The sequence below is a fragment of the Pseudorasbora parva genome, chromosome 2 (genome assembly GCF_024679245.1).
Source record: "Pseudorasbora parva isolate DD20220531a chromosome 2, ASM2467924v1, whole genome shotgun sequence".
NCBI lineage: Eukaryota > Metazoa > Chordata > Actinopteri > Cypriniformes > Gobionidae > Pseudorasbora > Pseudorasbora parva.
In genome coordinates this window covers 27058160-27084181 of record NC_090173.1, presented here as the reverse complement: position 1 = coordinate 27084181, position 26022 = coordinate 27058160, and the positions used below count along the sequence as shown (strand labels likewise).

General features: G+C 38.7%; 1 protein-coding gene across 6 annotated transcripts in view; it reads right to left on the bottom strand.

Moving 5' to 3' along the window:
* znf385c (zinc finger protein 385C) overlaps positions 1-26022 on the bottom strand; it is a 129494-nt gene that overhangs the window by 34655 nt on the left and 68817 nt on the right. For 5 of the 6 annotated variants that reach the window (XM_067414154.1, XM_067414164.1, XM_067414183.1 and 2 more), the window contains 2 exons: positions 8170-8312; positions 6437-6547 (listed from right to left, as the gene is read on the bottom strand). In XM_067414154.1, the coding sequence (XP_067270255.1) occupies positions 6437-6547; positions 8170-8312 (254 nt within the window). The remainder of the gene's footprint in view (positions 1-6436; positions 6548-8169; positions 8313-26022) is intronic. The other variant, XM_067414193.1, reaches the window with a different exon arrangement.

Below are 26022 nucleotides of genomic sequence, written 5' to 3'. Positions count from 1 at the left end.
CTAAATAAATATTTATAATTATATATTTATATTCATTATATAACTCATAACGTTTAATCAAAATAACTTTCACTCCCTGTTGCAATGACATCTCTTTTCTTCTGACCCAAAGGCAACCTGTCACTCATATGAAATCACAGCAATAGCAAATCACAACCAATTCCTGATGGACAAAATCAAGTCCCGCCCCAATATTTTTTCTTGTTTGAGAAGCTAATTCAATTGGATATACACTGGTGAGCTAGATAAAGAGAATAGCAGTGATCATCTCTTAACAGGCCACATATTAAGGACTCGGTAAGCAAATAATCAGTTCTCATAATCAATGTGTTGGGTGCAGGAGATACAGGCAGGAATAAAGATCTGAGTGATTTTGACAAGTGCCAAATTGTTTTGACAAGGTGACTGGGTCAGAGTATCTCAGAAATGGCAAGGCTTGTGTCTCGCTCCCGGTCAGCATTGGTGAGAATTTACCAACAGTGGCCCGAGGACGGACAAACCACAAACCGGAGACAGGTTGTTGGGTGCCCAAGGCTCATCAATGCACGAGGGTAAGGGAGGCTATCCCGTCTGGTCCAAGCCAACAGAAGTGGCACAAGTCACACACAATTTTAATGATCGTTATGGGAGCAATGTGTCACAACAAACAGCGTTTCGCACTCTGCTGACCAGACCAATCAGAGTGCCCATGATGACCCCTGTCCACCATTGAATCGCCTACAATGGGCACACGAGCGATGTAACTGGAGCTTGGAGCAGTGGAAGAAGGTCACCTGGTCTGATGGGTCCCGTTTTCTTTGACATCACTTGGATGGCTTTGTATGTGTGTGCCGTTTACCCAGGGAAGTGGTGGCACCAGGATGCACTGTGAGTCTACAACAAGCCGATATAGAAAGTGTGATGCTCTGGGTAATGTTCTGCTGGAAAACCCTGGGTCTGGCCATTCATGAGGACGGAAATTTGACTCTTGCCACCTACCTAAACAGTTGCAGACCAGGTAACTTACTTCATGACAATGAAGTTAAGCAGGATAACGCACCCTGCCACACTGCATACATTGATGAATGGTTTGAGGAACATGTTGAAGAGTTCAAGATGTTGCCCTGGTCTCCAAATTTTGAAGATCTCAATCCAATTGAGCATCTGTAGGATGTGCTGAAGCTGAAGTAACAAGACGATCCATGGCAACTACACTTCGCAACCTACAGGATTTGAAAGATCTGATGCTAACAACTTGATGCCAGATACACCACAGGACAACTTCAGAGGTCTTGAAGAGTCTATGTTTTGGCAGGTCGGTTTTGGCAGCACGCAGAGGACCAACATCATATTAGGAAGGTGGTCATAATGTTTTATCTCATCTGTGTATATGACACAACATAGAGAAGAAAACATTATTGAAATTTCCATTTCATGCTTTTTGGATCACTGCATTATTCTCATACTTCATTTTGTGTTATTTGATAGTTTTGTCTCCTTACAATTATTCTTAAATGTGAAATATAAACTAATATATATATATATATATATATATATATATATATATATATATATATATATATATATATATATAAACTTTTTGATAGTTTTTCATGGCAACACATATATGTACAAAAACATATGTTTATAGATAATTGAGTGCCGCACACACACACACACACAGCGACAACAGTGTCTGCATGCGGTTGATAAGAGTAAATGCCCAGCCGAATATTTTAATTTCAGTTGTAAAATGGATCACACTTTACAATTATAATTACACTGTTGATAACAGTAGTGTATGAGTGTGAGAGATAGTGAATGACATTGTTGTGTATTCAAAGACACACACACACATTGGCTACAGTACTCTTTTTTAACACTGCACCACTTTAAGCTAAAACGTTAATGTTTCTAGACTCCAGCAATCATCTAGAGCTGTAATCCAGATTTCTGCTGAAATTTACTGTAATAATTCAGCATGTAATTAAAGTGAACATGAGCAGCTGACATGCTGAGCTGTGAATCCCTTATTGCATACTGAATCATTTTAAAAATTGATTAGATTTTTTAAAACCACACAAACGATGTTTAAAAAACATAGGAACAACATAAAAAAAATTGCGAATGGAATGGCAGTTGGTTAGAGTTTTTCAAATTGCAAATCAAAGCTGACACCCAGTTCATCAAACAAATCTCGGGCTAATATCAGCAAAGAAATTAGTATGTGGGCCCAGAGGGAGTAGTCAACCCGCTCAAATCCTCTTAAGTACTTAGCAGATGACCCTTATCCAGGGACGGGGGGACAACACTCTCTGCTCTGAACAGATGAGGGGGAGAGATGTTTATACACACCCATATATAGCCTATAGTTTGGTGCCAGTAAGAGTTTTTTAAACAAATTAATACCTTTACTAAGCAAAGATACAATAAATTGACCACAAGTGACAGTAAAATAATTAATGTGACAATTTCTATTTCAAATAAATGTTGTTCTTTTGAAGTTTCTATTCATCAAAGAATTCTGAAAAGAAGTATTGTGATATCCACAGAAATATGAAGGTTTTCAACATTGAAGTCTAATAATAAGAAATGTTTCTTGAGCAGAAAATCAGCATATTAAAATGATCTGTGAAGTATAATAAATCAAATGGCAAAAAATGAAAATGGCAAAATAGAGCGAGTAAGTGGAGACGAGAAGAAACAGACAGACAAGCTAACAAAGAAACCAAAACAGAGACAGAGGGGAGCGTGTTGTATGTGAACCACAAGTAGTGGGAATCTAATGAGCAATTGATTGAGTTTCAGAGGTCTAACTGATAAAAGACTGTTGGGTTTCTCTCAGAATACAGTATTGTTAAAAAATAATAGCAGTACAATGTGACTAACCAGAATAATCAAGGTTTTTAGTATATTTTTTATTGTTACGTGGCAAACAAGTTACCAGTAGGTTCAGTAGATTCTCAGAAAACAAATGTGACCCAGCATTCATGACATGCACGCTCTTAAGGCTGTGCAATTGGGCAATTAGTTGAATTAGTTGAAAGGGGTGTGTTCAAAAAAATAGCAGTGTGGCATTCAATCACTGAGGTCATCAATATTGTGAAGAAACAGGTGTGAATCAGGTGGCCCCTATTTAAGGATGAAGCCAACACTTGTTGAACATGCATTTGAAAACTGAGGAAAATGGGTCGTTCAAGACATTGTTCAGAAGAACAGCGTACTTTGATTAAAAAGTTGATTAGAGAGGGGAAAACCTATAAAGAGGTGCAAAAAATGATCTCCGCTGTTCAGCTAAAATGATCTCCAATGCCTTAAAATGGAGAGCAAAACCAGAGAGACGTGGAAGAAAACGGAAGACAACCATCAAAATGGATAGAAGAATAACCAGAATGGCAAAGGCTCAGCCAATGATCACCTCCAGGATGATCAAAGACAGTCTGGAGTTACCTGTAAGTACTGTGACAGTTAGAAGACGTCTGTGTGAAGCTAATCTATTTTCAAGAATCCCCCGCAAAGTCCCTCTGTTAAAAAAAAGGCATGTGCAGAAGAGGTTAAAATTTGCCAAAGAACACATCAACTGGCCTAAAGTGAAATGGAGGAACATTTTGTGGACTGATGAGAGTAAAATTTTTCTTTTTGGGTCCAAGGGCCACAGGCAGTTTATGAGACGACCCCCAAACTCTGAATTCAAGCCACAGTACACAGTGAAGACAGTGAAGCATGGAGGTGCAAGCATCATGATATGGGCATGTTTCTCCTACTATGGTGTTGGGCCTATTTATCGCATACCAGGGATCATGGATCAGTTTGCATATGTTAAAATACTTGAAGAGGTCATGTTGCCCTATGCTGAAGAGGACATGCCCTTGAAATGGTTGTTTCAACAAGACAATGACCCAAAACACACTAGTAAACGGGCAAAGTCTTGGTTCCAAACCAACAAAATTAATGTTATGGAGTGGCCAGCCCAATCTCCAGACCTTAATCCAATTGAGAACTTGTGGGGTGATATCAAAAATGCTGTTTCTGAAGCAAAACCAAGAAATGTGAATGAATTGTGGAATGTTGTTAAACAATCATGGAGTGGAATAACAGCTGAGAGGTGCCACAAGTTGGTTGACTCCATGCCACACAGATGTCAAGCAGTTTTAAAAAACTGTGGTCATACAACTAAATATTAGTTTAGTGATTCACAGGATTGCTAAATCCCAGAAAAAAAAAAAATTGTACAAAATAGTTTTGAGTTTGTACAGTCAAAGGTAGACACTGCTATTTTTTGAACACACCCCTTTCAACTAATTGCCCAATTGCACAGCCTTAAGAGCGTGCATATCATGAATGCTGGGTCTTGTTTGTTTTCTGGCAATCTACTGAACCTACTGGTAACTTGTTTGCCACGTAGCAATAAAAAATATACTAAAAACCTTGATTATTCTGGTTAGTCACATTGTACTGCTATTATTTTGAACAATACTGTATATCTGGGCTAAAAAAACATACAAACACACTATTTTTAGGTGCACAGGTTTATTCTCATGACTAAAATATTTGTGAACCACATCTCACACTTAAAAAAAGTTTATAAAAAATCTTCCTTTTCTTACTCATGTGAGAGACACTGCTGATTAGCCAGTTACAACTGTTGAACATTACCAGTAATCATTTTATATTGGTCTATTCTTCTATATCCTTACATTTTAAAATGTAGCTAACTTCTGCCACTGATCAGGCATAACATTATGACCTAATATTGTGTTATTGTGTCGGTCCCCTTTTTGCTCTGACCCGTCAAGGCATGGATTCAACTAGGCCCCTGAAGGTGTGCTGTGGTGTCTGGCACCAAGATGTTAGCAGCTGTTCCTCTACGTCCTGTAAGTTGTGAGGCGTGGATCAGACTTTTTTGATCTTTTTTGATCCTGTAGCTCGAAATTAGTCAGTGCGCATTCCAACTCATTTTGCCAGTACGGGTCACATATATAAATTAAATGCTGCTGTTGATTATTGCTGCTGCAGAGCAAGTATGAACTTGCTACTGCTAACTGCTAACAGATACACAGAATAAAAAGACATACATAAATCTCCCAACAAATCAAACTTTATAAATATATAAATTAATAAAACACTGACACTCTTGCATGAGCAACACTGATATAACAGTTCCTCCAAAAATGAAAATACGATCATCAAAATTCTTGCAACCCCCCCAGAATCTTATCAAGTGTCACTCAAAGCCTGACAGACGCTTTAAGTGAGTGAGACATAACTGTTTATGACAACACGAGCAACGTGAATCTGGCAATGGAGATAAGCGTTCCTTCATTTCTCATGCATATCCTCCCATCTGCATGGATCTTCTTTCCTCTCACACATGGCTGTCCAGCACAGCACTAGACTTGCCAGAAACAACAAAGGCTGTTAAAGCTGCGCTGAGCTGTTGAGTCATTTACATATAGTAAACATACATAAAAGCCATCCTCTAAACCCGTATTGTGTGTTCCACAGCAAACAGATGGATAAGGGATGAGGGCCTGGCAATTCTAACAATTAAGACTCATCAAGAAAGGGACAAACAATAACAATGAGAGTAGTTCTTATGACACGCATTATATTTCAAGTCTTTCTAATAAAATCTTTGTTTGAGGAACAGGCTGAAATTTTAGTCATTGTGCACTATTAATTGTGAATATTAAATGTCAAATGTGAATGAGATTTCAGAACTGTGGCATAGGGGAAGATTTTCAGTGAATTACCTACATTTTTCATCAGTTCTTCTCACAAAGTTTTCATAAAATATAGTGCATGAGTCATATGAGACATGTATGGTGCTATCTGGTGCTTTGCAGCTGTGATCACCATGAAATGAAAAAGAGTTGTATGCAGAGTCTTCAAAAATTATATTGTTTTGAATTGAAAAATAACATCATACAACTTTGGAAAAACATGACAGTAAATGACAGAATTTTCATTTTGGGTGAAGATATGATTTCAATAACATATTTTAATGAAAATATCTGTCCTTGATTATATGTAGTACCAATTTTATATAAGCAATAAGAGACTCCAGGCTGTGCTACACTGTATTCAATATACAGTAACACCTTATATTGCTTAATAGGATTGGGTTACAGCTAGTCAGCAGTAATTATAATACAATAGAAGTCAATGGGAAGTACCATTTAACTAGTTAAATGTGTGTGTTGTGTGTGTGTGTGTGAGAGAGAGAGAGAGAGAGAGAGAGAGAGAGAGAATGTTAAAGAGACTGTGATAATTTTACATTATCATAGACAAAATGAGAAGACCAAAGAGAGATCTAAAAACATGCCAGAAAGAAAGAAAGAAAGAAAGAGTAAATGCTGTAAGGGATGAAACAGCTTTTACCCGTCCAGCGTGATGTTCACTGTCTGTCATCACAACTGCGGAGGGTAAAACACACACACACACACTACACACTAACCGTGGAGTTGAAGCGCAGGTGGCAGATATTGCATGAGATGACCTGTTTTTTCTTCAGGGACTGAGGAACACCAAACGTATGGTTTATCACAGCCTTCTGCACCGGATCCATCTGAGGGAAGGGTGAGAAAATTATGTTAAAATGGACCGAGAAAAAAAAAATGCGTACAAAGCACTTTCTTCCATTCAACAGACTCTTTTCTCCACTCATTCAAACTGATTCCTTCCATCCCAACGGTGCTCGGAGTAACCCTGAACCTGACGCCTGGGCCTGAGGGACTTTCCCCTGACACTCCTCGCCATGGGAATGTACACCACATCACAAAGACTCTGCAGCTGGTCGTACGTCTATTTGTTTTAGAGCCTCGAGAATGTTCTTCTTGTTCATCCGCAGTCATCCCTGACCGTCTGGGACGCTGCCAGGTCAATGAGTGTGTGTGTGTGTGTCAGTGAGTGTATGCGTCGGATGAAGTTGAGCACTGGAGAGGGTCAAGACTAAATGATACTACTGCAATGATACTACTGCAGGAACAAAAGAGGTGAGATGAGAAAAGAGAAGAGGAGGATGATGAGCAGAGCCAAATAAAAAAAAACAGCAGTAAATAAATGAAATGACATGAGATGACAGATTACAGAAAACAAGAACAAAATACATGAAGAAGAGACGAACAAATAAGATGAGCAGAGATGAGATGAGAAGAAACGAGAAGAAGAGAGACAAGATGACCCTAGAAAAGAAGAGGTGATGACAGAAGAGAAGAGATAAGAGAAGATGAGACGAGAAGTGGTGCAATATCAAGAGAAATAACAGGTAATATCAAGAGAAGAGGAGCAAGAAGAGATGAAAAGAGACAAGAGAAAAAATATGAAAGATGTAAAATCAAGAGAAGAGAAAATCATCAGAAGATGAGACGAGACACAGCACATCATGAGCTGAAAAGTAAAGAGACAATAATCATGTCGAGTCAATATAAGATGAGGAGACAAATCAGCTGTGAAGAGAAAAACCGAGCAGAGGAGAAGAAGAGACTAGAAAAGCAAAGACAAGACAGAGAAGAGATGAGAATACTAAAGCAGCTGTAAAGAGAAGAGAAAAGGAGAGGAGCAGTAAGGAAAGCACAGGAAAGCAGTGGAGCTTAAGAGAGGAGAGAGGTCACTGACAGCTACTTTGCTGTAGAGACAGGTGCATTTATCACTCTAGTGCACACACACACACACACACACCTGATCAGAGAGGGAACCAGCACCTGACTATATATTAACAAATGAATATATGCCATAAAAACGTGCCTTTGGTATCTAAGATGTTTTATTTTGAGTTGACCTACAATGTACTCAAAAACACAACACATGGAGAGTGTGTATGTGTGTGTCCAGAATGCAGATATCAGAAGAAAGAGAACCCTGTTGTTACACACACACACAGAGCCTCCACAACTGTTCACAGAGAGTCTGAAACTAAATCTAGATCCTAATCTGAGCTGCTGGTTGAGTCTTAAATCTAAAATTACTATCTAATACAATACTCCTCTGTTTAGCGGCCCTTTTTACAAAGATTCTGCACTTTTAAAAATACCCTGCAGCCTGCTCAATACCCTGCAGTTCCTGACATTTAGAGCTGACATTTGGGACCCAACGCGACGCCTTTAAAATGATCTGAGTCAACTTTAAATGATGACACATCTGGGAAGTTGAGGTTTAGAAAAATAAAACAGAGAGTGTTGATTAACTCACAGTGTTGAAGTTGGGGAACAGGCTGAGGGGGGAGGAGCCACTGAGCCGGAAGGGCAGGAAGTGTTTCAGGTCCAGAGGGGTCTGCAGCGGACGACCCTGCACCGGTAATGAGGCCAGCAGGGGGCTCCCCTGAGCAGTCGTACCTGAGAAGAGCAAAAACAACAACTGACACATATTAGAGAAAATCGCCAATGTTCAGACCAGTGACAGGAGAATATTTAAATCAAGCAATTAGTGCACAAACACCATGATCAATGAAGAGAAGGGAGATACTTCAGAACCGCTCAATTCATATGGATTAGTTTTACGACCACTTTATGAAGCGTCAAAGCGGTAGCTGCATAGACTGTCAATGGAAGGAAAGAAATCTCTAAGATTTCAATTGTGTTCTTGCCAAGGTCATGGGTTCGATTTCCAGGAAAAGTAAAAACTGCCAAAATGTCAAATGTGTACCTTGAATGCAATGTAAGTGTCTCTGGATAAAAGCATCTGCCAAATGAGTAAAAAAGAGAAAAGAAAAGAAAAAAAATACGCACACACACACACACACACACACACACACACACACACACACACACACACACACACACACACACACACACACACACACACACACACACACACACACACACACACAGGGTACGGAAAGTATTCAGACCCCCTTCAATTTTTCACTCTTTGTTATATTGCAACCATTTGCTAAAATCATTTAAGTTCATTTTTTTTCTTTGATGTACACACAGCACAACATATTGACAGAAAAACACAGAATTGTTGACATTTTTGCAGATTTATAAAAAACAAAAAACTGAAATATTACATGGTCCTAAGTATTCAGAACCGTTGCTCAGTAGTAGAAGCACCCTTTAGATCTAATACAGTCATGAGCCTTTTTGGAAAAGATGCAACAAGTTTTTCACACCATGGAATATTTGGGGATCATCTGCCATTCCTCCTTGCAGATCCTTTCCAGGGGGGTATTCCAGAAAGTAGGTTGTGAGACATACCCGGGTATGTTTATCAGCCAGTCAGCGGATAACCTCAACTTTTGGTTCCAAAAATGGAGGGAACTTTCAGGGTATGTTAGTAACCATAGAAACTCACTCTCTGAACATAACCTGCTCAGGAGCAGCTTCTGTTCTAGGGTTAGTTTGCTTAAGAGGAATTCAGATGTGTTTTAAATAATTTATATAGTTGTTAATATAACCCAATTTGTTTCAGTTATATAATATACAATATTATATATTAATTCTAAATAAAATAGTGGTGCTATTTTAAAATAATAAAATAATTAATAATACGTTTAAATGTTAATGCAATTCAAATATATGTATTAATTATTTTATTGTTAGGGCTGTAACGATACACCAAACCCACGATTCGGTTCGTATCACGATTTTTGACCCACGGTACGATACAAACCTCGATATGGGGGGGGGGCAAAACAGTTTTATTCTGTACAGTATTCTGTAGCCTATTTTGCCGTCAATACCATATATCTGTATGGTCAATAGGCTACTGCCGACGTTTTCTTTGCGGTACCAATAGGCAATATATATTTAACATAAAGTATAGGGCCTCCTGTACATCAATACCAACAGAAGCGCCGCGTCAGACACGCTTCTGGTGTGCAAAGAAAGATAAAACGCCACGCAGCCGCCCCGCGGATGACACGCTACAGAAACGCCACGCTCACACCACGTTGCCAGCCGGTTGGGGAAGCTTCTTGAAACACTTACGGCAAATTGTGTGGGTCTTGTCAACTACACGATTGCCATCCTTGTTCTCCACCGGGTAGCTGAAATGTTGCCATACTGCTGACTTAAAAGTTGGACCTGGACAGGAAGGATAATTCTGGCAGTTGGAAGGGGTGTGTCGCGATTCTGCCTCCTCACATCGCGATACAGGTTCGTGGACCTGCGTATTGCGATTTCGATTTCATATCGCATATCGTTACAGCCCTATTTATTGTCATCTCACAATTAGCATCAAGCACAAAGAATATTCCTTATTCTCAGTGAATAAAGATTACTTATTAAAGGGTTCATATAATGCCATTTTAAACAAACTAATATGATTCTTTATTGTCTAAATGAAAACTTTGTAATATACTTTAATTTAATTTTAATTTATACTTCAAATGAATTGTCATTAGTATTGTAAGAAAACACTCATTTTACCAGTCAAAAACAGCTCTGTTTTCGCCAAGCCATTTCAGTGCATACAGCTTTAAATGACAAATGACCCCGCCCTCTGTAATGTGGGCCTGAGGAGTGTTGCCCTTGACAACAGTAGAGGCGAAAGAATAGCGACATGAGTCTCTGAGGACACATCTGAGCAACTTTATCAATTTGAACCGGAGTCGGACCCGGGACAAGATTACAGCACCAACAAAATTCGACATTTAAAGGCGAAACAGGACGTTTCTGAATGGTTGGTTAACGTAATGTCACTTTGATCTCTCTTTATATACTGGCAGGGTGATGTTAGCGCAAATGCTATGTGTTTACTGATGTATACGTTAGTTCATTGACAGATTGATGTTACACCTAATACCAATAAAAACTTATTTTTCTGTTAATATCAGTTTGTCAGTGATGTGTAACGTTATCTATGCATTGTAATAACTGTTACAACATGATTTTTTTTTACAGTAACAGACACCGTTATAAACCATCTACATAAGCTTAGTGTTACCACATCCACATTAACTTTAAAACCAGCGTACACAGTTTGTAATAACACAATAACCATAACGCGTTGTTCATTATAAGAGTGGGATTATTAATTATATTGAAAACGGCATACATATAAAGCATTGTCTCTACTTGTACAATGGCGGATGACAGCTGGAGCTCGCTCAGGGTGGGTCTGTGTTAAAGCGCTGCTTGTCAATCAACAGTCGTGGGAGGGGCTTGTGTGACGTCAAATGGCTCGATTTGAGACAGGGGAAACCATAAAAGGAGATTAAAAAAAACACGATGGATTTTTATCACTATAGGATGATTGTGTACAGGCCAGAGTCCTGCACGGGTTCGGGTTCCCGAAGCATTGACCCGCAAATTTAGCTGAAACTGTGTCGGATACGGGTGCGGGTCGGGTCAGACAAGGGGAAACACGGGTCTAACACGGGTTTAAAACAGTCACGTGCGAACATAAAAATGTATGCACATTTTTAGGAACATAAAATATGTCTTTCCTGTATTTCAAGTTAATAAAATAATTTCAAAACAATATCAGGTTATTTGTACTCACGCCACCGCGTGCCCTCCCAGGATTCTCTCACTTTCAAAAAAAATCACACAAGGCTTCAAGGGGGTCGCACACCGGACTCAGTGCCAGACGCGCACATTATATAGACGCGCAAGCTCAGTTTTGAATCCACTTTTGACAGAAGAGCTGCACGATTTGTGCATCTTGTTGCCCAGGGTGAAATCAGTACATTGGCGCTCTGTGGCGTGGCAGGATTTTGAACTTCCTGAGTCGCCACGGACAGGAGCCGAATGGCGCCGCCGGTGTGCCTACACTCATTTTAAAAAAATGTGTTCGAATTTTAAAGACGTGGCGCGGTGCTGTAATTACTTTTGTATGACCTGGCAATAAATGTGTAGGCCTATATAATGTTATATGCTAAACTGGTTTTATTTCAGGTGTGGGTCGGGTGTTGGTTCTATTTTAAGCTGGTCGGGTCGGGTGCGGATTTTAATTAGTGCTCCATGTCGGAAAACGGGTCGGAAGCAGTTTAACGTACCGTGGGTACAGGCGGGTGCGAATTTACAAAATCGAACCCGTGCAGGACTCTGGCTGTGCCATTCAAGAACAGTCACAGAGTTGTTGTGAAGCCACTCCTTCATTATTTTAGCTGTGTGCTTAGGGTCATTGTCTTGTTGAAAGGTGAACCTTTGGCACAGTCTGAGGTCTAAAGCACTCTGGAGAAGGTTTTCGTCCAGGATATCCCTGTACTTGGCCGCATTCATCTTTCCTTCGATTGCAACTAGGGGTGTCCATGGTTAACCGATTAACCAATTAACCGTTAAAAATTGTGTAACCGAGTAAAACATTTTGCTCGGTTAAGTGGGGTCAATGACGTGCTTTGAATTTAGTTGTAATATATTTTTGCACCACTAGAGACCGCCAGAGCGCTCCCAGACATTTGTAATATCCACAAGAAGTCATGACCAGTTTTCTAACATGAAGCGGTCAAAGAAAACTACAGCGTGCGAGCACTTTAAAATTGAGAGTGACGGGGCAAAATGCAAGTATTGCAATGCAGTGCTTACCATATTTTTCAGGCTATAAGTCGCTCGGGAGTATAAGTCGCATCAGTCAAAAAATGCGTCATAAAGAGGAAAATAACATATAGGCCTATAAGTCGCACTGGACTATAAATAATTAGCATTAATAATCGCATTAGGGCAGAAGCAGAGCGGGCCGCGCGCGCAGGCGCGCATCCGCTCGTGCCCTCGATGTGCATAACGGAGCAGAAGAAAGAATGTTTGAAGTGAGAAACTTGTGAGGGACTAGCGAAAAGCAGAGGTTACTTTAACTGTAATGAAGAAAGAAAAAAAAGCGAATTGCGGACTAAAAGCAAGATCTGAAGGAACGAGTCCACAGATGCTTGAACTCTGCCGGGAGAGGCTCTGCCGCACGAGTCAAACGCTGCGTGAATCGTTCTCGGCTGCATATTTTACTACATGCAGTTTGTAATTTGCAGAATTGGATTTGCTTTATTGGGGCATTTTGTTTGTGTTCAGTCTTTCTAAGTTGTTGTCTTTAAGTTAATATTTCAGTTAAGAGTGTAACAGACTTTATTTGATCTTGCATAATGTATTCATTTGGTACGCACTGGCGCTCGTTATGTATGTGTGCAATGTATTTTTCCCCTCGGGGCTTGCCGTAGATAGGTTGGAGTATGCGCACTTGTTTGGTACTGGATTGTTGTGGGTTTTGGGGGTTTTCAGGTTGGTGATTTACATGTGTGACGGAGAATAAAGGAAGGAATGTTCAGACGGCTGTCGTTTATTGTTTTTCTTATGACAATGTATTTTAGGCGAACACTGCACGAACGCTCGGTCACAATAACTTTTTTTTCTGTTTTCAGTTATTTTCTTTTTCAAGGGTAGGCTACAGGAGCAGCATAGAGCCCTCTCTAGCGGCTATATGTTTATTCTTGTATGAATTCAATTTGATATATAAGTCGCACCTCACTATAAGTCGCAGGACCAGCCAAACTATGAAAAAAGTGCGACTTGTAGTCCCATCTCAACAGCCAACACCCGGGCATCATTAGAGAGGCGTTGCACTTGCATTGCTCGTGAACTGGAGCTTATCTCATCCTAATTTAACGAAACTCAGCGTAGGCCTCACAGACATGAAATATATCTTAAGAAAGCTTGAAATGTCTTTTAACAATTTAAAACGAAAAGAAATAGGCAACTCTAGTGCATTTCTCTCTATAGGCGCGTTCACTACGGAGATGGCGGTCGTCAACTTAATGAACTAAAAATAATAACCCTGACGAACACTATGGTTAACCGAGTATTAACCGCTAAGGGCCTCGGTTAACGGTTAATGAAAAACTTGAAAACGTGCAGCCCTAATTGCAACCAGTCGTCCTGTTCCTGCAGTAGAAAAACACCCCCACAGCATGATGCTGCCACCAACATGCTTCATTATTGGGACTGTATTGGACAGGTAATGAACAGTTCCTGGTTTTCTCACACATACCGCTTAGAATTAAAGCAAAAAAGTTCCATCTTGTTCTTATCAGACCAGAGAATCTTATTTCTCACCATCTTTAAGTCCTTTAGGTGGTTTTTAGCAAACTCAATGCAGGCTTTCATGTGTCTTGCACTGAGGAGAGGCTCCAGTCGGGCCACTCTGCTATTAAGCCCCGACTGATGGAGGGCTGCAGTGATGGTTGACTTTTTACAACTTTCATCTCCCGACTGCATCTCTGGAGCTCAGCCACAGTGATCTTTGGGTTCTTCTTTGCCTCTCTCACCAAGGCTCTTCTCCCTCAATAGCTCAGTTTGCCAGGATGGCCAGCTCTAAGAAAGGTTCAGGTCATCCCAAACGTCTTCCATTTATGGATTATGGAGGCCACTGTGCTCTTAGGCACCTTAAGTGCAGCAGATTTTTTTGTAACCATGGCCAGATTTGTGCCTTGCCACCAAGCCTGCAGTCTCCCTCTCATTTACAGAAGCTTTCACGCCTCGATCGCCCCCCGGTGACCGGTCCCAGTATAGCCGCCCCTCTGTGTTTTCTAATGGACGCGAGGCAAATTAAATAATAAAATTACACTTCAAATATTTTTTCCCCAAAGTTAGTTTATGTCACTGAAGGCAGTTATCATCACGATGATTTCATTTCAAGTGTTCGTTTTTAAAATAAGTTTAGTTTTAGTTAGTTATTTGATGCTATAAAAACGGGGGGGGGGGGTGACGTCATGATTGACAGCTCAGACTGACGGCTTCTCTGAGTGAAGTTGTCACTGAGGCACTAACGGACTTTTTTCAAAATTTTTGGGAGCAGATTGGAGCTTTAGCTTTAATTTCTACATTTCCATAACTGTTTATTTCACACCAACATAATTAATTGTTCTGCATCTGCGAGAGTGTGGGCGGGCTTTTGATATCGCAGCTGTACTTCCTGCTCTCTACTGCGCAACTCCGGTCCCGAAATCGCTACTGCGCAGACTCTGTCCCAAGATGTCAGCGCTGTGTAGGCCGCCTAAAAGATTCAAATCTGCCAAGCGGAAACGGATGATGTCGAGTCGTCCATATTTTTTTACGGTCTATGCTTGCCACAATTATGTCTCTGAGCTCTTCAGGCAGTTCCTTTGACCTCATGATTCCCATTTGCTCTGACATGCACTGTGAGCTGTAAGGTCTTATATAGACGTGTGTGTGGCTTTCCTAATCAAGTCTAATTAGTATAATCAAACACAGCTGGACTCAAATGATGGTGTAGAACCATCTCAAGGATGATCAGAAGAAATGGACAGCATCTGAGTTAAATAAGTGTCACAACAAAGGGTCTGAATACTTAGGAAAATGTGAAATTAATCTACAAAAATGTGTTTTTGTCTGTTTTTCTGTCAATATGGGGTGCTAAGTGTATATTAATGAGAGAAAAAAATGGACTTAAATGATTTTAGCAAATGAGTGCAATATAACAAAGAGTGCAAAATTGAAAGGGGTCTGAATACTTTCCGTAACATAATAATTTTTACATTGAATATCATCCCAAGACTTAAGTGTCCTACATTACCACCGTACCACATTGCCCTGAGTAATAAATATAAGTACATAATAATGCCACAGTGCAAGACCACCTTACCAATTCTACACAAACTTTAAAAGATATAAAAGAATAAACCACAAACCATATAAATTGATATGTAACAAAACATTTCAAAGCATGTAGGTTTGCTGATGTGTATTCATTAATACACATCAACAACCTATATGCAATTAAATAATACGAATACTATTATTAGCTTTGCTTGACCTATTGCTCTACAAATTATTCTACATGACTGTTTATATGGATGAATATTGATAAACATATTGAGAGAAATAAGGCATTGATCACATTAATAATAAATAAACAAACACACATTCTCCAGTGTGGACTGGACCACATCGGCTGTGTCTTGCTCAGAGAAATGGACACCATGGGATATGGGATTTTTAATGGTGTGTGTGTGTGTGTCTACAGGGATATCATGTTTCTAATGGAGCAGGGATGTAGAGGTTTCTTATTTTCCAGTTGGCTGAATCTGAAATCTAGGAGCGTATAGATACTTACCCTACCACAAAGATCAATCAATGTAGCGTACACACACACACACACACACACACACACACACACACACACACACACACACACACACACACACACACACACACACACACACACACACACACACACACGCCTAATATCAGTCATTTAATTCTATGTCAAACTGTCACATTTCTGTGTGTGTGTGTGTACGCGAGTACTGAAGCTTTGGACTCACAGAAGTGCAACATAAATCATAGCTCTGACAATTTATTAGCGCAAGTAAACACACATATCTCACCACACACACACACACAGATATGCTCAAACTGTCTGGATTAGGCCTTTCTTATGGCCTAGAAGCCAGACGAATTTAGCCCCATCCACAACATTTGATGTCGCGAAGTTCGGTCTGGACTTCTCTTAAAAACAATGATTGTGTTGGTATGTATCCTGAAATTCTTTTTACAACACTGGCAAAAATCGTTTACGCTCATCTTCTTCTTTTCCTTCATCCAACGTGCATGCAGTTCTGTTGACAACTTTGTGTCGTTCAACATACAACACTTACTCCTTTGCTCTGATATTTTGTAGGTCTATCCAATTGAGTGCAGAGGCATTTTCTTTATGCTCTATAATCACAGCCCAATGGAGCAGTATCAGACTCATATTCTGACTAGAATCTGATGACGTCTGGCTACATTTCTTAGAGTACAAAATATGGTGCCACATAAAGTGTCATAAAAACAGAAATCCTATCAAATTTCATTTGGCACATAACAGCAAGTTTGATGCAATGTTGTTAATGTTAACTAAAACTATTACTAACTGTTTTTTATTAAATATATATAAATATCTCAAATAAATATTAGATGTATAATAATACTGCATAAAAGAAAAAAAATTGCTCTAGGACTAACTGACAATTTGCAAAAAAAATACTAAAACATTAATATAATTATTAAATAAATAAGCAGATTAAATCATTTTAGATTAAAATGAAAATGTAAAAATATTAAAAGCTCATTCAAAATAGCATATTAATAATACAAAATAACATAATTCTTTCTCCGGTGTCTTATAACCTGTCACAGCATAATACATTGGAATATGTTAATATCAAAGATTATCAGCGAATAACTATTTAAACTTCTATTTGAATATAGATTATACCAAGTTCTATACAGGCTACTTAGTCATTTTTGGAGCTTGAGAGCTTGGTCATCATCACTTTCATTGTATAGAAAAAAGCCTGTCTAACACCCATTTTGTGTTTCACAGAAGATATAAATGAAAAACTATTTCCATTGTTGGGGGAATTATCCATTAAATTTTCTACTTGTTTAAAACATAAGCACAAAGAGTAGCTTAGTTGAAGACGCTTCAGTCCAAAAGCTTCATACAACCCCATTCCATCACATTTTCATGTTCCAAATAAATGTCTGTGTGAGTGTGTAATCTGTCTAACTCAATGGAGCTCAAAATAAATGACCATCAGGCCCTGAAAAGGCAGACTTATTTTTTCAAGTGGTTCCACACACGCAATATTCAACTAGAAACACATACATCCACACAATGAACGTCACACATGCTCCTGGCCTCAAACAGATAAAGCTTTGAATTCAGATGGTGCCACATAGTGTATGCTGGTGTATGAATGTAGTGGACCACAAAACAGCAGAGATTTTTTTCCCTCTCTCTTTCCTGACAACATTTGAAAGGCATAATTATGATTTCCAAAGAGCTGTAATTAGCAGAATCCGCTTCTCTTGCCTCTCTGTCTATCTCCCTCCCTCTCTCTTCCTCTCAAACATAGCCACAAAATCAGTGCAGAGTCCAGCTGGCATCTCTCGCTGTGTTTCTATGTCACATCACATATTCCTTTCTCATTTACATATATATATATATATATATACATTATATCAAAATAAACACGGTTCTCTGTGAACAAACACCTGAAAGGCACACACAGAATGACACTGAGTTCTTAGAATTCACATTTTGTATCCTTGTGAGCACCATCTCAAATGAGATAGTGTTAAATGAATGTTAAGAGTTGTTAGAAAATAGGGAGTGCGTTTGCTCCCTAAAAAGGGTCCCACAATGCACCGCAAAACCCAGGGTGCATCGATGCTCACAATGTTCACTTCTTAATGGAAGTACTAAAGTACTTAAATCACATGAGCCAACCTGCTACACATGATGGCCAACACATGTTTTTACAAAGAGAAAACCATTATTTTATTATAATTTAGGATAAATATACATCGTTAGAACACGATCTAGCTAGCTTATAATTTATATAACATTTGAAATGTTGCACAAATATGTAACAAGCAAAGTATTTATTATAATGTACTTTAAATAACATTACAAGTAATGTCAGAAAGATATCAGCTCTGCTGCTGTTCATAAATACCAGTAATGGTGTTGTACAATGAGGACGTTGTCTCGTCGCCGGAAAAAGTCAGTGTCCCAATGTGCAGTGAGTCAGCGTCCTTTACCGTCCTTACCAGTGCTCAGATTTATGTGCACGATATACTGATTCACAAGCTCGGGAGTTAGGGAACTGATAGAGACACCCAGGATGTGATCAGATCTGCATCATGCGGGACAGGTCTTAAAATGACAAAAGCCTAATAAACCTGCTGATGTTTGTCATTAACATTAATCAGAACACGGCAAAGAGGAAATCACGCTCTGCTCTTGACTGAATAACTTTTGTAGCTTTCATAAAGATTCATTTATTCAATTTATAATTTAGGTACCATTTGTACCAATCAAAATTAAGGTTTAGGACTGTTTTTTAATATATGATAAAATGTATGGCAAAGTTGAATTTTCTGGATCATTACTCCGGCCTTCTGTGTCACATGATCCTATAAGTCATTCTAATATGATGATTTGCTGCTCAAGAAACATGTAATATTATTATCTTTTATCAATGTTGAAAACAGTTGTGCTGCTTAATATATCTAGGGAAATCTGGATAATTTTTTGAGGATTCTTTGAAGAATATACAGTGTAAAAGAACAGCATTTACTTGAACATTAATTACATTTTAACATTTTAAATTTCTTTAATTGCTGAATACAAATATACATTTCCTGACTAATAAATATTACTGAACCCAAGTGTATACAGTGGGGCCCTAGTGAAATGCTTATTGTGCATTTTATTATAAATCAACATAATTGCAGAGAAAGATTACACTGAAAATTTGACAAATATCAGAAAGTCTTAGTATTTGTTTGTCCTGTTTTACAGCACTTGAGCTGCATGAACTCCACATGTTTGTGTCAAACCTGGTGACCATGTTCTCCAGCATGATTTGAGATGATCCAAGGAGAATTTTGAGCTTTATTAGAAGCAAGAACATCTGAACCGTCTATACAAAGTCACGTGATCAATGTCAAAAATTGTCTTCTTTACACAGAAAGAAGCACAATCGGAAATATTTTTTTCTAAACATTTTTCGGACCCCACTGCACATGTTTTTCATTATGTTTGCATGTGAATGTGTGTTTTTAGAGTTTGGGTAAAGGCATTGCCAACAATCCGCAATTTACATAACGCACAAGCCTACAGCATCTACCAAACACACAAGCTCAGTGACACACACACACACACACGCACGCACGCACGCACGCACGCACGCACACACACACACACACACACACACACACACACACACACACACACACACACACACACACACACACACACACCCTGTGGCAGCAAGCCCTGCCTGAGTCCATCTTGAGACGAAACTGAGGGTGACAGGCATGTGCGTGTGCGTTTGTGTTTATGCACATGTATATCTAGTTTTATTTGTGCTTGCCTATTTGTGTGTGTGTGATGCAAGAGAATGTGACAAAGAGAGAGCTAAATTCTGTGCTGTTTGGGACAAGTATGTAGTGTTTAGCTGCAATGTGCGCATCAGATTTCGCTGGAGCCCTTTTAAAAGCGAACATGAATTTATCTTAGGCCTGATCAGTCCACTAGAACCAGCTCGGATGGTGTGAGGTCAGACCAGAGGAACTGATCAGATGGATACATGACTGTATAAAAAACAAAACCCATTTGGAGAACTAGGTGGATTTATAAACTGCTGATGACAAAATATATTAGGTGGTAGACCCATATATCAGCTAAGATATGAGCCAATAATTACTACGGGTGTAACGATATATTGTTAATCGGTATATCGCGATAAAAATGCAACGATATGTATAATTGATTTCAGGGACGTGCACAGGGGGGTTGCTCAGGTTGCCCGGGCAACTGCCCATATGCCCTTCTCGACTCACGTTGCCCTTCCGAGGTGGAAAAAAATAAATAAAAAAATCATACAATGGATGCAGAATTTCACCTAGGCCTAGATACAAAAAAAAATAATAATAATAATAATCGCAAAGCCTCATTCACTTCCATATTCGGGTACCCGTCCGAAAGTGAAAGTCAAGCAATTGCTTGGGGCCCCGAGCTGGCCTGGGGCCTCAAGACAACGACAGGTTAAGAATAAAATGCAACGACAAACTGCTTGAGCGCCCCTTTGATAGTCAATGCAGTTAAGTGCAATGACACTGTTATCGGAATCCCCCTCAAGGGGGCCCTCTCAGTCTTCGCTTGACAGCAGCCACCCAACCACGCGATCTCTGCCGGCAAAATACAAAACCTCCTCGGCGATCATGAAGCCGAATTATGCTTTAGGAAGCCAGAAAAGAAAAAAGAGAAAAAACAACATAGTGGTAAGTGATAAATTACACTATATAAAATAGCTCTATTTGTACAAAAATGTTGTACTTTTGCAGCAGAAAGGCTAGCAAAAATATGTTTATGTTAGCATGACGGCAAATGCTGCTTGTAACGAACAGTTAGTGCAACTTTTTTTCCGAACGGACGGAATATGGTTACATACTGTTATATGTTTTCTAACGGGATAAGGAAGACGCAGATCTGTTCCAGAATAACTGTTTATCGTATTTAATGACATAAAATTGCTATAGCTTTGTAATAAGTTTTGATGAAAGTGGCATAGCATGCTAAACTAACTATTTTTATCCTACGCATAAATAACCTGGAATAGTTAATATAGCATTAACTATTATTATAAACATTATTTAACCAGAAAGAGGCAGAGGAACATGATTTTTTTTCATAGCTCATCTTAATTTGCTAGTGTCGGGATATATGGTAGTAACAGTTATGAAATATGCAAATATGATATTATTTTTATAAGTTACCAATGGATCTTGAACAGTTACTTTATTCTGTGTGGCAATTTTTACACTGTTGCATTTTGAAGTACAGTATCAGGACAACCCACATGTTTTACTGTTACTGTTTATTAACTATTTAACAAGGTATTATAGTCATCTGTTGCAACTTTATAATAACCATCCAGATAATGTTTATAGACAGTTTACAAACCAACTAGTAACCCTTAACAAAGTGTTAGGAATATTTGGTCTGTCTATGTAATGTTTATAGATGTTTTAAAAATGGTTTCTTAAAGTTTTACAATTTTTTTTTTAATCATTACCCGTTAATCTGTAGAAAGTTAGCCATGTCCATTTTGCTTGGGGCCCCCAAATTTCTTCTAACCGTCTTGGCTGAGCCTGCATGAGCGGCACTAGAAGGAGATTTTCACGGTTGTCGGGTGAGACTTAACGTTGTCGGAAAGGTATAACAAACGGACGATCATAAACTGTTGATGGCTGTTAAATTAATATTGTCTTTTTTTATTAGACTATTGATATTGACTGGTTTGAGTTCTTTATTGGTATAGGCAAGGGAAATGGCCTCAGACGCACCATAATGCAGGAAATCACATCTACGAAATAAAAAAATTCTTGGGGGAGAAACCCCCAGACCCCCCTGCAAAAAAATAGCCCCACCTATAATATTTTTCCTAAACAGAACATAAATACCACTAGGGGGCCTTGAAATAATAATGATAATGGCGATAACAATAATATGTAATTGGACAGATGATGGGGGGGTGGTTTCGGTGGGGGGGGGGGGGGGGGGGTCTTTTTTAGGTCAGAGCAACTGCCCCTCAAAAATCCTGTGCACGTCCCTGATTGATTTAAACAATATGATTGGCGATATAGAGTTGTTTTATCCAAGGCTCAATTTGCTGTATTTTTAAGGTATAATTCACACAAAAATGTAAATTCTGTCATCATGTACTCACCCGTGTCGTTTCGTTTAACTTTCAAACACAAAAATGAGGATATTCTTTATGAAACCTGAGAGATTTCTGTTCATTCCTCTCAAACTTAAAAGATCCAAAAAATGTCATAAAATCACCGTAAAAATAATCAATTGCGTTTCTAATCCAAATCCAAGTCTTCTGAAGAGACGCATGGGCTTTATATGATGAACAGATTCACAGCAACGCACATACTACACACGCATAAAGTTTACGGAGTTTCAGTGACACATTAGCCTACTACATTAAACGACTAGATTTAATGTTGTATAATAATGCAATGGGGAAATATTTGTGGGTACTGATAAAACTAAAATAATAATGATAATAATAATTTATTATTAATATAAGTAATTATTATTATAAGTAAAATAAATAAATAATTGGCTTAAAATATTGCGATACACATCGTATCGTGAGTTCAGTATCGAGATTTGTATCGAATCATGACAAGTGTATGTTGCACCACTAATAATTACATAGGTATTATCAGCATTTGATTGTATTGTGCTTCAATTGTAAAAAGTAATAAAAAATGTTTCTAGAGCAGCAAATCGGAGAAATGAAATTTAGCTATGCCATCACAGGAATATATTACATTTTAAAATAGAAAATTGTAGAATTATTTCACAATATTGTTTTTGATCAAATTAAGAGCATCCTCAGTCAACATAAGATACATTTTTTTTTGAAAACGTGATATATATAGGATATATTTCTTCATCTTAACATGCTGCTGGCTTTTTATATTGAACAGTACTTCAGCTCACCTTCTGCCATTTATAAATGTTCAGCATAAATAAGTGTTAACCTAATATACTGTATATTTCAGCATTATATTCCCCATTAAATCACCCTAAAACACCCATATTGGTCGACCACTAAATCATATACCAGTAAGATGGGGTGACAGAGGGTCACATAATGAAAAAGGGATGGATGTTGATTCTACTGTAGCTGTGGGAATGCAAATAGAGAAACAAAGTGGGCTTAATTGTTAATTATGTGTAAGCGTTTCTAAATCTCATTTGCTGGTATCTGGGGATTGACTATTGGCTGCGTTCAGATACAGCGAGAGAAAACGAGTCCTAACTCTACATGACAGAAAGCATCTCGGTCAGCATCTTTCCATTTCTCAGGCCTGTCCGATGCCTCCTTCTTTGAAAGAAATCAAAATAAATAAATATATAAATAAATAATCTGCAGTCAGGTGCTCTCTCGCTCTGTAAGGCTGCACAAAAAAAAACATTTCAATCAAATCCTCACTCTCCTTCTCTGCACCAGACTGTCAAAAGCCTTCAGCAACAATAATCAGGACTCCCTCCCAAATCTTTTCAATTCACTCTCCCTCTCTTTCTTTCACATTTCTCTCTGACCTGCATCTCTCTCTCTTTCTGTCCTTCCCTACATCATTTCTTCTCTCTGTTCCCTTCAAGAGAACAATCCTAAAGGACGACTATGCTAGTTTTGATTAGACGTAACAGCGCATGAAGAACATAATGAGAGAGGAAATGATGGAATGATTGTAAGCTCCACTGAAGCCACATGTCAGACGGACAGAAACAAGCAGAATTAATTAGCTGCAGCAGGAAGACCCTTCCAGAACACTGAGGTCACCCAACATTGACCTTTAAAACCAGGAGATCTGATTGGCTGATGGTGCAAACATAACATGATGAGCATAATGAGCAAATATTTGATCAATTAAGTATCAGAGAGTGAAAAAGAAAGCTATTATGTGCCCATTTCCCCCCTCCATTGTTGTTTTTTGTTCATTTTGCAGTTCACCTGCCAGCTTACATGGAATCAAGTATGTAATTAGGGGTCTCTGGCAGTGCGCGTGCATTGTGTGTGTGTGTCCAAACTCACATGGGAGTGAATAATAATGGCTAATGAAATATCATGATGTGTTCATGCCGAATTGAATCTTCCCAGAAATCTCAATTTAATGAAGTGCATTTGTGTGCGTAATAAATGTGCCAGTCTCAAAATAACAGTTTGTATTTGTGTGCATCCCACATAGCCTCTCACATAGTTTATGTTGTGCCAGGTCATGTAGACTACTATTATATATTTGAAAGACTTGCTCTTATGCTCAACAAGGCTGCATTTATTTGATCAGAAGTACAAGAACAACAGACTTCTGAAAGAAGAGCAGCATGATAAGTGAAATATTACTCCTATCGATAATACATCTTTATATATATATATTTATTTAAAAAAGCATCATTACTCCAGTCTTCAGTGTCACATGATCCTTCAGAAATCATTCTAAGATGATATTTGCTGCTAAAGAACCATTTCTTATTAATAAAATTTGTTGGAAAAAAAAACTGTTGAAAAACAGCATTCATTTGAAATAATATAAAAAAATCTTTTGTAAGAATATAAATGTCTTTTGGACCTGGCCTTGCCTCATCTAGATCAGGTTCAAATCAACTTACAATATCTGTAATGTATTCTCTGAAAAATCTACATATGCAATATTATACATGAGATTCTGTCAGTTATATTATCTATCTAGCTGATAAATTCTTAAATGAATGGAGAGAGAGGTGCAAAGCATGAGAAGAAAAAATGTTGAATGAGCATCCTTCCTGTTCATTAAGATGGACTATTTGCTATTCCAAATAAGAGCCTCTTTTAATAATGTCTTATCATCTCTGCTTGGATCCAGAAGGGACTGACACATTCATGTCACATTCAGTCATTCAGCCTCAGCCACATTAAAAGGCAGTTTACTGGACAAACTTGGAATGAAATTATGTGCCTATTGGGTATATGTTTTGTAATATTTTGTTCTAAATATAAGATTATATATTATACACTTACCTAAAGGATTATTAGGAACACCTGTTCACTCTCATTCATGCAATTATCTAATCAACCAATCACATGGCAGTTGCTTCAATGCATTTAGGGGTGTGGTCCTGGTCAAGACAATCTCCTGAACTCCAAACTGAATGTCAGAATGGGAAAGACAGGAGATTTAAGCAATTTTGAGCGTGGCATGGTTGTTGGTGCCAGACGGGCCGGTCTGAGTATTTCACAATCTGCTCAGTTATTTCTGCTCAGTTATTTCTTAAAATACTATTCAGTATTTTCACACACAAGAATTTCTAGGGTTTACAAAGAATGGTGTGAAAAAGGAAAAACATCCAGTATGCGGCAGTCCTGTGGGCGAAAATGCCTTGTTGATGTTAGAGGTCAGAGGAGAATGGGCCGACTGATTCAAGCTGATAGAAGGGCAACTTTGACTGAAATAACCTCTCGTTTCAACCGAGGTATGCAGCAAAGCATTTGTGAAGCCACAACACGCACAACCTTGAGGCGGATGGGCTACAACAGCAGAAGACCCCACCGGGTACCCCTTATCTCCACTACAAATAGGAAAAAGAGCTTACCAAAATCAGACAGATGAAGACAGGAAAAATGTTGCCTGATCTAATGAGTCTCGATTTCTGTTGAGACATTCAGATGGTAGAGTCCGAATTTGGCGCAAACAGAATCAGAACATGGATCCATAATGCCAATTGTGCCTAAAGGGGGTCGCACACCGGTGTCATGACAAATCCTGTCCGCCTGTGAAGTCCTGGATTTGTCATGACACCAGACGCGAAGTTCAGCAGCGCATTTCAGGTATCTCACACAGGATGCGCACATTATATACGCACAAGCTCAATTTTGAATCAACTTCTGACAGAAGAGCAGCACGATGGGTGTATCTTGTAGCACAGGGTGAAATCTGTATGTACATTGACGATTTGTGGGAAATATAATATAAATTTAATATAAAACCTTAAAGTGGCGCGGCAGGATTTTAAACAACTTCCTGAGTCGCCGTGGACAGG